This window comes from Oryzias melastigma, linkage group LG1 (assembly GCF_002922805.2).
Source record: "Oryzias melastigma strain HK-1 linkage group LG1, ASM292280v2, whole genome shotgun sequence".
Classification (NCBI taxonomy): Eukaryota; Metazoa; Chordata; class Actinopteri; order Beloniformes; family Adrianichthyidae; genus Oryzias; species Oryzias melastigma.
In genome coordinates this window covers 10,438,610-10,452,650 of record NC_050512.1, presented here as the reverse complement: position 1 = coordinate 10,452,650, position 14,041 = coordinate 10,438,610, and the positions used below count along the sequence as shown (strand labels likewise).

General features: G+C 36.5%; 1 protein-coding gene across 3 annotated transcripts; it reads left to right on the top strand.

Moving 5' to 3' along the window:
• The first annotated feature begins 7,817 nt into the window (after nucleotides 1-7,817).
• Nucleotides 7,818-13,418, top strand: LOC112137094 (ubinuclein-1). 3 transcript variants are annotated; one of them, XM_024259222.2, is made up of 14 exons: nucleotides 7,818-8,099; nucleotides 8,259-8,360; nucleotides 8,620-8,712; nucleotides 9,336-9,476; nucleotides 9,579-9,646; nucleotides 9,713-10,286; nucleotides 10,354-10,424; nucleotides 11,547-11,673; nucleotides 11,752-11,876; nucleotides 11,956-12,039; nucleotides 12,132-12,275; nucleotides 12,337-12,387; nucleotides 12,470-12,990; nucleotides 13,174-13,418. In XM_024259222.2, exons 1-14 carry the CDS (start codon nucleotides 7,902-7,904, stop codon nucleotides 13,206-13,208), a joined length of 2,334 nt encoding a protein of 777 aa, XP_024114990.1. In that variant the 5' UTR covers nucleotides 7,818-7,901; the 3' UTR covers nucleotides 13,209-13,418. The 3 variants fall into 3 exon arrangements, with proteins under 3 accessions (XP_024114990.1, XP_024114989.1, XP_024114991.1); XM_024259221.2 differs by having other exon boundaries at nucleotides 9,555-9,646; XM_024259223.2 differs by lacking the exon at nucleotides 12,337-12,387 and having other exon boundaries at nucleotides 9,555-9,646.
• Nucleotides 13,419-14,041: the final 623 nt, after the last annotated feature.

Here is a 14,041-nt window from a genome sequence, read left to right as displayed (position 1 = left end):
TATAGCAAGCGAGAAAGTACTTTTCATGGGACTTTGGGCTTTTTTTGTTCTACAGCGTGTAAATGCTCATGGAGTTATATCAGGGATCCTTTCACTCCTGCAAAAAAATCACTGTTGATCCACTGTGTTTTGCTAGAGTTCTACAGATTTACATTTTTTTCTGACCAATTTTCTTATGTGTTTTTGATTTGTATCAATATTGTAGTATATTGTTTTTTTAGATCTATTTAATCTGAGATCTATTTAACAGGATCTACTTTGTCAGTCAATGTTTGTTTGAACGATTAAATTTTTTACTAAGTTTTGCAGTAATCAGACCTGTGTGTGGTAAAAGAAAAATAAGCAAGCCAAAAAATAGGATTGTTCTTTCATAATTTTGTATTGTTAGATTTAGGTTATTAATTTTTCACAAACTGCCCGACTGCTTGTTGAGAAATACATTTTCGGATCTAGATTTTGTGTCAGGTTATTTTTTATATAGTAGGCTAGTAATTATTTTTTTAAATGTAATTTGATTAATATCAAATTGCTCATTTCCTTTTTTACCTAGTAAAATGTGTAACCCCTGTAACCAGTTTTTAAAAAATGCATATAAGAAGTTGGATCTAAAGGTCTTTTTTATATGTTTATTTAATAAAAAAGCATTTTCATGCCTAACATACTGTGATGTTTTCAACCATTGAAACTTATCAAGCTGTATTGTTTTTTTTTGGTTAAGAAATTAAAAAGCGCTGCTCTGTACTACTCAATTTTTACATTGAAAGGATGTAATTTAAAACTCTTTCACTAATAGTTAAAAAAAAACAATTAATGTTTCAACCTTCCAATACACTTGGGGACTGTCCAGGATGTATCCAACCTTTCTCCCTTAAATTGGCGGGCATAGGCTCCAGCAACCCCATGCAGGTTTAGAAAATTTATGTTTTTTTTAAGTAAAAATCATAATTCCTTTAAATTTCCCTTATTTTTTTAAAAAGTTTGTACATCAAATGTTTACATTCAATGACCACAATCTGAAATATTTAATGTTTATTTTTTTTCTGTTTTGGTTTGTTTGTTAATTAATTTATTATTTTATTGTGACATCTTTAATCTAAAATGTTGTGAACTTGCAGCTATGTGGTCAGCCGTGCACATAAACAAAGATCAGTTTTGCACCAGCAGACCCTCAATCATGCCTCTCCAGAGGAGAACTCGGTTGATGTTTATTTTTTAATTAACAAAGAAAGGTGAAGCAGTGCAGAATTAATTACTCAATTACTGCCGGTGAGTTAATTTTTAACCAGCTGAAATGAAGTCAGTCATTATTTAGTCCATTGGTTGATAATTAATAGTCTAATCTAAATTAATTGCTGGGAGACTTTTTCGTGTGTGCAGATGTAAACCTGAAAGACAGGGTTGCTATAAAAATATGAGGAGTAAATTCAGCATTTCTGGTTAAGTTTCATGTGTTTTTGTAACAAAACTTTTCCACAGTGGGAGGTTAAAATTTAGGGAAAAAGAAAAGGCCTGTTTTTTTGTTCAAATGTGCAACTTTAAACCTTCTAAAAATGAGCATATATGGGCTTAACTGAGACAAAATGTCCATGTTTTCCTTTCGTTTATGTCAAATAAAACCTATAAATATTTGTGTCCTGGTATTTTATATACCAAAATCCTGGTGTGATTGTTGTGAGGAAGGGAAATTCCCCTCAGCCTGTCTTTTTTTTTCCTGCCTTCCTCCACCCACCGTCCTTTTTCCTTGGTTGTCTTGGCACAAGCAGCTCGGAAATAGACCTAATTAACCCCCTTCCCCGCAGGGAAATCTGCTATGCAAATGAACAGTTTGGAAATAAAGTCATTTGAATAGTCTGGGATGTTGATTTTTTTTCATGCAGTGACTCCAAACTCTAACATGCACATTCAGCAGCATTAAAAACACCTCCTTCATCATCATCATCATCATCTGTGGCGAGGTGCTATGAAGCAAACTCCCTCTGACAGAGAATGAAGCCGCCTGTCCGAGCGCTGACGGGCTGTTGGAGTCCGCCTGAACCATCTGCTGAGACTTGAGGCTGCAGAGGAGGGGAAAGGGGGAGAGCTGATGGGTGGGGGCTCCACCCCATCGCCAAAGATCTCAGCTTAAACCACTGGAGAGAAGATGATTTGTCAATAAGCCAGTTCATTTAAATGTTGCATTTCATTTAAATCCCTTTGGAGAGCACAGTCTGAGCATGACCTGAAGTTCCACATTTGTTTGGTCATTTTTATTTTTTTAGGGATGACATTTATTAATTATTCTAATCCATAGGATGTAATCATTAAAAATGCATGATAAATATCTTTATTAACAAACTTTCCTAACAAAATTTCCAGAATCGATTCGATTCACCAGAACCTGGATCAAATCTGATTGTTTTTTTGTTGTTGTTTTTTATAATTTTGATTCTCTTAACTCATTTCTATTCAATTACATTTTGAGTTTACACAGTTTAAACATTTAGACACATATATTTAGAAATACATTATTAATCTACATTTATGTTTTAAAGATATTCATTAGCCGGCCTATGGGAAATCCCACTATACATTAGCATCAAGCTAGCAGACTTTAGCATTATGTGCCAGATTGATCTTTACTTTAATAGATAGATTAATAATCATAGATTGATTCAAATGTATTAATTAATTTTAATCAACCCGGTCCTACCTAACATGCAATTTTTAAAAAAAAAAAAAAAAAGGTAACAAAACAAGTAATTTGGAACCACTTATTATCAACAGATTATTAAAAAAAAATCTATAAGCAGTAATTTCCAGGATTTAAAAATGACAATATTGCTATGCCAAGAGATTTGCAACTATGATGTAATGAGTAAAGTTTTTTATGAAATCTAACACAAACTGCAGTTTGCAGATGAATGAGTTTGATCTCATTTGTCTAATAAAGCTTTAGTTTCTTAAAACTTCAATTCAATTATCCCAATCACATTTAATTTAAGGTTTGCAGATGTAACACTTATTTTTGCTCAAATAAACGCAATTTGTCGCAATTTTTTGTTTTTAAAAAAAATATGTATATATATATATATATATATATATGTTTGTTTGTGTGTATTAAACAATCCCAATTTTCTATATTTAAAATATCCGACTTAAAACGGACAAGGACCTCCCACTGTCAGGTGTTTCCTGATTTGTTAATCAATCTACCTGTCAGTCAAGCCTGATTTAGAAAGCACTTTTCATCCAACATGTGACAGCAGTCCTTCATCGAAAAGAAAAGGGAAAAAAAAGAAACAATAAAAACAAAGAAAAAGAAAGGTGTTCCCTCAACACCAATAGAAGAGAAAGACACCCATAAATCCATACTTTTTATGCTTAAAACACTTTCTGACAGGGTTATTTATTAAAAAATTAATGTCTCACAACATCAGCTCAAAAACATCACCGAGAGCAAATGGTTTCACTTAAACTGCCACTCCACCAAAGCACAGCCTGATGATCCCCGCCGGAAAATCCTTTTCTAACATATGCCTAATTGTTTATCTCTGCTTGTTTACATAAACAGAAAAATGCTGCAAGGAGAGGAGGGGGAGGGGAGGAGGAGGGGCGTGGGGGGGTACATCACTCCGACAGAGCCGGAGAATTAATAACAATTTGTGGCAAATAATTACTTATCAATTAAAGCTGTTATCCTGCCTAATTACGCAGCGTTCATTAAATTCAGCCAATTTAAACCTTAATCAAAGTTAGCAGGGCCTGACAGCAGTCAGGATCAGTGGAGGAGCGCCACCCAGTGGAGGAAACAGATTGTTTTAACTTTATTTCCTTTTCATTTGGTCTTAAAATATGTAATTCATCCATTTAAATGACTCTTAATTTACATACTTTTTGACAATTATGTTTTGCTTAGTGAAATTCTGAGATGTTCAGGGTCAAGCGGAAAGGCGCCCCATCACCAGCTGCAAGTCCTGCCTGGTTTACTGCATGACCGGCTGATGAGACTCACAGATAACATTTTTCTTCTCTCAGAGTTTCTCTGAACCACAAACAATTCTCTTACTTTCCTCTGCTCTGAAAATGCATAGAATTTCATGCATTCAGGCAACAAAAAATATAATAATTAGGGTTAGGTTTGCTGCAACAAGGAGTACAACAAAAGCAGAAACCTGGAGGAAAGTGTAAAGGTGCAGAGATTTCCAATCTTTCAATGCAGAACAGGAGAGGACAAGAAGCAAACAAATGTCATGTATATGAAGTTGAAAAGCAAAATCCAGCAACATATTCCTTTTTCTTCGGAGAGCAGAGTTCTGCAACCTTAAGAGTCCTTTCAAAGCTGCATGCTCGCTGTCACATCAGTTAAAAGTCAAAGGAACATGCATGCTTTCAAACCATTTTGATTTTTGTGTATTTTAGTAAGAACTCACGTGATTAAAGTCCCACTCCAATCACATTTTGATCTATTACAACAGTGTTTCCGATGGTCTTATATTTAGGATTATTGTGTTTTTCAGCTAAAAAAAAAAAACTTTGTTGTTTTCTAGAAAAAGGTTTGTGTAGGAGTTAATCTGAAATTCGCCAGTGAGTTTTGGCACAAAAGTAAGCTTCAGCTGATATCCCATCATACCTTTGTTCATACTCTCCTTGTAGCTTTCAACCACTTACAACATGTACAATTTTGGTGAAACAAAAACGGCAAGGAATATCCGAGCTATCCAGCCGTACGGTTTTGATCCAAACGCCAACTCAGACGAGGAAAACAAAAACGTTGATGTAGATTTGTCTGTAAGTGAATGAAATGGAGTGGTGAGACTTTGACCTGCCGATTTCAATTACTGCATTGCAACCAACTGAGAGCTTTTTCAAATGACACTTTTTTGTCTGCTCCTGATTTATCACAAATTAAATGAAGAAGTACTCAGAAGGGAAATTTTAAGCTTAAATTTTTGTCCTCCATCGTGAGAAAAATGCCACAAGAACATGGTAAAAAACACAAAAAGCAAGACCTTCACTGGGATTAATCTTTTATAGTAAAAGATTGTTGTATATTTTTTTTTATCTTTTTTTTATTTTGAAGTTCTGATATATTTTTGTGATGAAATCAACTTTTCAGACTTTGCTGGAAAATGTGGCAAATATCCTCCAGACTGACAGGAAAAAAGGGCATTATTTTTATTATTTGTTATTGTATTTATTCATAAATTCTATTATTATTTTATTATTACTTTGGCTTTTATTTTCAGAAGAGGTTGTTTTATTTTGGAGTTATCATACAGAGACAGATGGGGGAGAAGCATGAAACTGAACTTTGATAGTAAACAGTTACATCCCGCTATAAAATCAGAAACTGGTGTAAACTGGTAATTTTATCATTTAAAGACTGGCATTATTTTTAATTAGCTCTGTCGTGCTTATTGAGATTATTCTTTAAATTTCTCCATCTTGGAAACATAGAGGAAGCATTTCTTTTGTTTTCATGTTTGGCATTTTTGGGAAGTCTTAAACGTCCTCCGTGGACACTAGGAGAAGCTGGTTTAGCTGCATGAGTTTGGAGATATTTGCATTCTTGAAAGTCAGAATGCTGTGATTTTATTAACATTTAGTGCTATAACAAGATTCAAAAGTAAAAAAAATATATTTTATGATATGAAATTAGAGTTTAGTACAAAATTGACATTAGGGTGAATGGCAAAAACAAACTTTAAAAAGAAAAATAATGTTTTTAGCCATTTTATGACTACTAGTCAATATCTAAATCACCTTCATCTGCCAGGACTAATTTTAAAACCTTCACTTTCAAAAATTGAGAACAAAACAAGCAATTTGTGAGGCTCAAGGATCAAGTTAATTAATTTTGTCTACTGCTTGGTCTAGCTAATGAATGAGTAAATTATTCACCTCTGGGACACTGCCTCCCCAATTGCTTGGACTGATCCCCCACACCCCTCTTCCTGCATTGTCCTCCAATTTCCTCCCTCTGATCCTGCTTGGATGGAGTCTGTGTCACTGACCAGACCATGGAGCACACAAGCAGAGCCGGGCTTCCCTGCTGTCTCCATCTGTCTGGCTTTGTCCTCCCCGGTGTGTTAAGATCATTGTGTCCTGCACATTTAATGACGCCTCTTTTTTTGCCTTAAATTCAACACTTCTGTTGAGCCTGGCATCTTCAGCTTGGGGAGGCAAATAACTTCCATCCCATTAACTCGTTTCAGAGCGAAAGCTCGTCAAACAAAGCTTGTTCGCAATCTGATCCTCCACACACACACAGACGAACACCATTCTGCTGGTGAGTGGGGGAAAAAAAAGATCCATAGTATTTGCATTAAAAGCCTCACACCATGAAATTCATTTATAATTACAAAGTGGGGTACCGGGTGTTATGCAGATCAGGCACGTGTGTGGAAGGAATCTGTTTTGGATTGGTTATTTTGTGATAGGCTGACACTGAATGTATGCTGACAGATAGCAATTATCCCGTTATTGTAATTGTCAAAGTCAATTCACTGCAGGCGGTCTGGAAGCAATGAGAAAAGTCCAGGATTTGCATTTTTTTTCCTGAAGTGTCTTAAGTAACATCATGCAGTCACAGCTAAAGCTTTAATTTTATCTTTTAAATATGTACTTTTGATCACTTGAATATGTAATATTTTTAAACTTTTCATTCCAGATTCACAGAGAATGTTTACTTATCATTTATGTAATTTGCTCTTGAAATACAAGCTGATTTGGTAGAAATATTTACTGTCATTTCATACCATGAACACGTCTTACATTGGGAAATTCTAGCTGTAAAATACAAACCAGTAATGAAAAATAAGATACAAAAATGTGTTTTAGTGGATGATTTACACTTATTGTTATGCCTTTTCTTACAAATCTTTAGTGACCTCTAGTGGTAAGAAGCGCACATTGCAGGTGTTCATGCAACAAGTGCAATTTTGTTGACATCTTTGCAGTGCTCTGTGGGTCCATTTGACATTTGACAAAAAAAGTCTTAAGGGGTAGGAGTAGAAGTTTAGCTTTGAATGCAGCAACTTATCAATGTGATGTTTTTAACAAAACATGAAATGTTGGTCAATAAAAGAAAAAAAAAATCAAGTTTTCTTTAAAATTTCTAAAAGAATTTTAAAACATCTGCAAACTTATCCATAGTCCCTAAAAATTGCAGCACACTTTTTAAGGAGTTAAAATATTAGGAAAAATGTTTTGCAAATGTAAACAAAACAATAAAAATGTCTTGCATGGTGAAAAAAATTATGTCACTACAACAAAAACTAATATAGTGTCACTAATGAGATAAAGGGAAGCTCTCATTTGTTGATGGTCTTTATCGTGCAATTGTTATTTTGTTTATTGTACTCTTAAATAAGGTAAAGTAATCCAGATGCAATTTTTTGTCAATGCCTTGATTAACAAAACACTCAAGTATTGTATTTGAAATGTTATTGTTTAAGTTGTAAACCAAATATTTCAATAAAATTGTGTTTAAAATGTTTTTTTCATTTAAAAAAGCAGTTTTGAATGAATAAACTAAGAAAAATCTTGCTATTTCAGTAAGACTTTAGCTTGTAGCCCACGGTATTCTAATCTTTTAGAATCCTGGTTTAATGAGCTGGAACAATTTGTGTAAAAATAAACTATTTGAAATCAATTAAACAAAATAAATTAAAGTTTTTTTATGAAGTTTAAGAAAATAAGACACTTTTCCCTTTTTTTCGAATTTTTTGGAAAGGGTGTGTATTGTTGACATTTTTGTTCATCGTCATTATTGTTAGAAAGTCAACACCCGTTTCTGATTGGCTGGAATGTCGTGCACGTGCCACCAGTGATAAGGCGCTCGCGCACCTGCGTTGGTTGGTTGGTCTCATGTTGATGCGGCGCTCAGAGGACGACCGTGTCTCTGTGCGGGCTCAGAAACCATGGCTGAATCCCGGAGGGTCCCGCTGACCACACTGAGCTGCGGTCGGCCCTCGTTCTCTGACGTTCTGGTTCCGTCTGGTGGGATGAAGGAGAACCTCTGTGACCGGTCCAAAACAGTTCGGCTCGAGCTTAAACTGTTCCAGCCGGACGAGCAGAAGTTTCCAGAGTTCAACTACCGTCAGCTGCTTGATGATAAGGTGGGATAGTGTGTGTAAAATAACAAAATAAGGACTTGTGTATATATATATATATATATATATATATATATATATATAGATAGATATATTATTTCATTACCAACCATATAAATTAACATAAAGCCATAAGTTTGGCTAAAAAAAAAATCTTATTTTCAGACAAAGAAACCAGAAGATCATCAACTGAACGGATTCCAGCAGAAAGAAAAGGAGGAAAATGATGAAGTTGCTTCAATTGCAAGAAAGTTTGAGGAAAAATATGTGAGTTTAAGACAAGTCAGACAATTGTTTTTCTTTTCATGTATGCAGAAAACAAGAAGACAATATGATTGCAAGGTGATATTTGTTTTACTTAAAATTTTAATCAAAAACTTTAAATATCTTAAACTGGATCTATTTTTAATTTAATTTTTCAATAGAATTATGAAATTAATAAAATGTTCCATGATATTGTAGTTGTTTAGAAATCTGATGTTTTATAAAAGTGATTTCCTCCTAAAATCTGTCCATCTTTTTTCAGGGTGGCATGTATAAAAAAGATCGCATTCAGGACTTGATTGATATTGGATACGGCTATGACGACGAGGATTCTTTCATTGACAACTCTGAGGCCGTGAGTCCTCATAAACGTCTATTTTTGAGCATTCCAAAGTCTTTATGAGGTGTTTTTATGGGTTCTAGCCCCACTGGTTAGATGTTTAAAGTCGTGCTTTAATCATATTTGATCTATTGTAAAAGTGTTCCCGTTGTTTTATGTTTTTAGCCAAAATTAGTAACGTGTCGTACTTTTTTTAGGACATAGGTTCTGCAGAACGGCAGTACTACTTTAGAGATTCACCTGAGTAAGCCTGCCTCCACTTCCTGACATCCATCTGTTTTATTTACCAAACATTAGTGTTACAAAAAAAAGCGAAGCAATATCCAAGCTTTTTTTTAGATGATAGTTCAAACAAGGAAAATGACGACGTACAAATATCTAGTTGTCAACAAGTAAAAGCGTCAGAATCCTTTTTAAAGCATTTTTTTTGTCTGCTCCTGATTTACAATTTGGGTGAACAAATACGCAGAAATGCAACTTTTATTTTTTTTAAGCTTTATTTTCTTTGTCTTTCATCATGAGGAAAATGCCATAAAATGATTTAAAAAAAACACTATTTATTGGAGTGGGTCTTTAAGATCATCATTGTTCACTTGACTGGTTCCTGAACTGTTCTGTCACCTTTGTCTTCTCCGTAGTATGATGAGTTTGTTCCATCTTCTATCACGACCAAATTTGGAGGCTTCTACGTGAACTCTGGGCTACTACAGTTCAGAAAGGCTTCAGACTCTGAGTCCGAGGACATTCCTACTAATGACGTCTCATTTGACTTCACAAAAGTAAGCTGATTTGATTAAATGACTATCAATTGGCTACTTTGTTTTGTTTTACATACACTACTATCTTACCACATCCAGAAACGCAGCTCTGATTGTGAACAGAACAAGCCAAAGAAGAAGCGTTGCCAAGCCAGTCAAGAACTGAAAAGCAATCCAGGTCTAAAGATGAGGTAAGATTTAATCCAAGATTGTTTTCTGGTTTCAATTTTTCTTCTAAGGCCTTGTTTTATTCGCAGAGGTCTGACTAAAGCTGCCTCTGAAGACTCAAAGGTCAGAAAGAAGAAAAGGACCGTCAGGGCGCTGAGTGTCACCAGCATGCTGAGAAAGTTTGAAAGAGAAAAAGAACGTCAGAATATGGAAGAGGCTAAACGGGTGACTGCTGTGATCAGTGCCCCCAAAGCCTCACTGTTCCCCGCAGACGCAGCTGGGAGTGGAGGGCCGGCGCTCACCGACCCCCTCCTCAGTTTGATTGGCTCCACCAATGACCACGCTCTTATCCAAGCGGCCAACACGGTGGATTTTGACATCGATTTGGACTCTTTGTTAGACGCCAGTGAGGAGACGTTGTCACCAGAATCATCTTTTCCAACTGCAGAGACGAGTCAGACCAAAGTAAATGGTCAGACGCAGTCAAAGGTCACATGTGACCATGAAGTCCAGCATCAAGAAGCAAAGATCACCTCTCAACTGAAGCCTCATCTGGAGGCAGTCCAGATCTTGATGGAACAAAGTTCTGGTTCTGCTCCGTGTGCTCCTCTGCCAGAGGGGCTTCCTCCTGCTCTGGAGGAAAACATCGGGAAACTGATAGAAGTAAGACCTCGTTCTGATTGGACTGGCTGGAGGTCTTCAGTTTTAACATGAGACACGTGTCTTACAGGCGGCTAGGACTTCAGAGGGAGAGTCAAAACTGAAATTCTTCAGTCCAGACATCAATTCTGTCCTTCTTGAGTAAGTATCTCACAATACAGATGGTATTTTCCATTTATGTACTTTTCCACTGATCAAGAATTTGAGAAATGCGCCAAAACTATTTACTATAATGATTAGTAGTGCATTTGAGTGTTTTTTTTTCTTTGTTTTTAAAAGCTGGTGTTAAAGAACCACAGCTATTAATCTGGTTATTGCAGAGAAAAGGGAACATCAGGTCCAGGAATCTACATAGAGAAGCTCAAGTTTACCAAAATCTTCAAATTCTGACCTTTAAATCACAAACATGCAGGAGCTGAACCTCCTACAAGGACAGAAAAAAAATACATAGACTGGCAATGTTTTCTCTCCATGTTATGCTCTGTGATTGGTGGGATGAACGAGGGTTAAAACAGTTGGAAAGGTGGTTTGAATTGGAGATGTACGTAACGCCACACAACTGAATTTAAGCATTGCAAGAAATGTATCGACTAAATGGCCATAAGCGACAGGAGCTGAGGGTTAGTAAAAACTTTAAGTACAGATCTTGCTGGTTGTTTTCAGTAAATTTATACAATATCTCACATTCTAATTTATCTAGCTTTTGATTTTAAAAGACAGTTAACTGCAACAACTTTTTATTGATGGTAATATTGTGTATTCTGAAGTTTTTCAGTGACCTTCCTTTACCAGTAGGTAGAGCTAGAAGCCCCTTTGCACTATCATAAACTCTTTAAAGCCCCACTCTGATTAGAATAGTTCTTAACATGTTATGGTGGGATTTTTTTTTTCTTTTGGTGGACATATCTAAAGAAAATTTACCTCAAATTTACATTTGAGTGTTTTATTTTATTGTTGTCAATTAAGAGTTAATAAAATATATATATTTGAAAAGGGCTTATTTATTGGGCAGGCCACAAGCTTTGTAAAGAGGAGGGGAAGGGGGGCTGGGGTTGCTCCACACCAACTGTCCCACGCACAAATCCGAGGGGAATTTCTAATGAACACTTGAGAAACTGTCCTATAAAATGACAGGTTAGTTGATTTTTAGCTAAAAACAGCACAATTAAGAGACCTCTGGGAACACTATTACAATGGATCTAAGGGTGATTGGAGTTGTACGTCATTATTTTATAAGTAAACTTTTTAACTGTCAACCCTCAGTATTGAGCTGCAGTGTCAAGAGCAGAGCGGCCAGCTGCGCTCCAAGGTGTACACACACCTGTCGTCCTTCCTGCCCTGCAGCAGAGACACGCTTCTCAAACGAGTGAGGAAACTGATAAAACAGCTGGTAAATGTGGCTTTTCTTTGTAGTATTTCTACCAAAATGTCTCTACAGTATTTTGATCTTGTTACTTGTTTCGGGTAGGAAGAGCCTGTCTATGCAGAAGAGCCGATGCAGAAACTTAAGGAATCCATCGGCAGATCCATGCCGGAGCAGGTTGCAAGTTTCAATGAAAGCTGTCGCGCATATGAAGAAACCAAATTCTTAAAGTGGGCGTTGGAGCATCTAGTACTGAGGTAGCATGTTTGAAATGCTCCAACACCAGGAACTTTCTTTACCACATTCTAGGATGGCAGAGGAGGACAATGTGGAGGAGAGGGCTGGCAGAAAAGGAGGTCCAAAGAAGTTGTTCAAATGGAATGAGGAGATCAGGTTAGAGACTATTTTACCTTTAAAGTGTTTAAAGAAATCGGATGTCAAATAAGCCTAATCTAAACCAATTTGTGCTATTTTCTGGTCTGCAGAGAGTGTTTAAGCCACGTACTAAAGGAAAAATCGGACAAATATAAAAAAGAAGGCAAAGGGGACCAAGAAATTGAAGAGTTTCTTAAAACCTTTTTAGAAAATGAGGTTAAAGCACTTTGGCCTAAAGGGTGGATGCAGTCGAGGTAAGAACCCGAGAAGCAGCTTTTATATCTGCTGTTGAAAAACTGACTCCTCCTGTTTCAGAGTGCTGCTAAGAGAAAGCAAGAAGCGTTTGGGGCTCTTTCACTCATTACTGTGGGTTAAGTTTTGGCTAAAAGTTATTCAATGATGTATTTAGTGGTTTGATCACAATAAATATCACTTTACTCCCACACAGAGGAAACAAAGGCAGGTGCTTGAAAAAACAGTCTACTGGTGGAGCCTCCAAAACGTCAGATGTCTGTAGCAGTTTTTATGGAGTTCCACTGAGGTCTGAACTGGACCCGAGGGTGGATTCTGGCCTGAATGGCAGCTCACAGCTGTCCAGTGGTGTTCCCAAATATCAGAGGGATGAAGGGACTGCTACTCCTTTGGCTCCAAAGATGGACGGACCTCCAGACCAAACCGCCTCCGAGTCTTTAGTTTCACGTCTCTGTAATCGGTCTGGACAAGAGGTGACCAGTGAGCAGCCTCCGGCTCTTTCCCAGGAGCTGCTGACCGAAGCTTTTGCAAAGCACTGGAGCACAGAAACGGAGGTGAACAGACCTCTTCTGCCTCCTGCCCCTCAGCCCAGCCCAGTAGGTTTCCCTGGAAACCAGGAGTGCCAGATTGTTTTCCCTCACCTGCTGAAGATTGGAGATCCGAGTCGGCTGGATCGCGCTCAGATGTTGGTCATCTCTGATTCTGAAGCCGTCTACAGTACGTTTACTTTTTGTTTAAACCTTTGCATTTATTTACAGACTTGACGACAATATGTCATCTGCATGACAAAATTGCTTGGTTGTTGTTGGGTTCAGTGAGATATCCTGGATTGGTTGATAAATTGACTCACTTTTGACAGCAGCCATAAAATATTCCAAACATGTTTTAAATCTTTTCTAGATCTGAACAGAGTCCAGGAAGGCCTCAGCACTTGATGCAAAACCCAACAATGGAGATGGAATCTGGAGCCACAATTAATAACAAACACTTGTTAAGTGTTTGGGTTTTTTTTTTTTTTTTTTGTCAGATTTAATATATTGATTGTCTAATTTAAAAGAACTGATACTGACTGATGTATTTGTGAAAACTTTCAAATGTTGACCTGTACTTTAAGTGAATAAAAATAAATTGCATATTAAACTAAATTTTCTTCATCTGTGGGTAAAATTTTAGCCTTTCATAGCCAAAGTAGATCTTCAGATCTACACTTACAGTGTTTGCATGTTTTCACATGTAAATATTAGACTTTTTTTTTTTTTTTAAAGAGAAGAAAAAAAATTGATCTGATTGCCCCATAAACTTAGCAGGTTCCTATATAACTACTGTGTAATTTCCATGTTTTATTATAAACGATCCCCTTTCGGGGGGTCCGAACTGTTTTTTTTTTAGTTAATCTTGAGTCAGTTTAACGTGACTTGATGGTGTGTAAGTGGAGGACATTTCAGTTGGTGATGTTGCATATCATTAGAAAAAAATATATAGGATTTTGCTGTGTTCTTGCAGTTTTCTGAAAACGCATCAGGAGATGAGCAGACTTTTTCTCACCACTTTATTTAGCTGTTGCTTTACTTTTGCAATTGCTGGCTAAGATTATATAATCGGTCACGTTAAAGACTCGATAAACCGTACTTTTGGGGTTTTTAACATGTTCTTGTAGCATTTTTCTGATGGATGACATGTAAAAAGAAACTTAAGCTAAACATGGCCGGAGTATTGATTCAAATAGTTGTGAATCGGGAGCAGGAAAAAAAGGCAGTTTGAAAAAGAG

Bases quoted from the DNA above. Each gene is read 5' to 3' on its own strand.
- LOC112137094 (XM_024259221.2), top strand. From the start codon at position 7,902: ATGGCTGAATCCCGGAGGGTCCCGCTGACCACACTGAGCTGCGGTCGG. The intron at 10,287-10,353 runs GTAAGACCTCGT...CGTGTCTTACAG, and splicing joins ACATCGGGAAACTGATAGAA to GCGGCTAGGACTTCAGAGGG. The intron at 11,674-11,751 runs GTAAATGTGGCT...TGTTTCGGGTAG, and splicing joins GGAAACTGATAAAACAGCTG to GAAGAGCCTGTCTATGCAGA.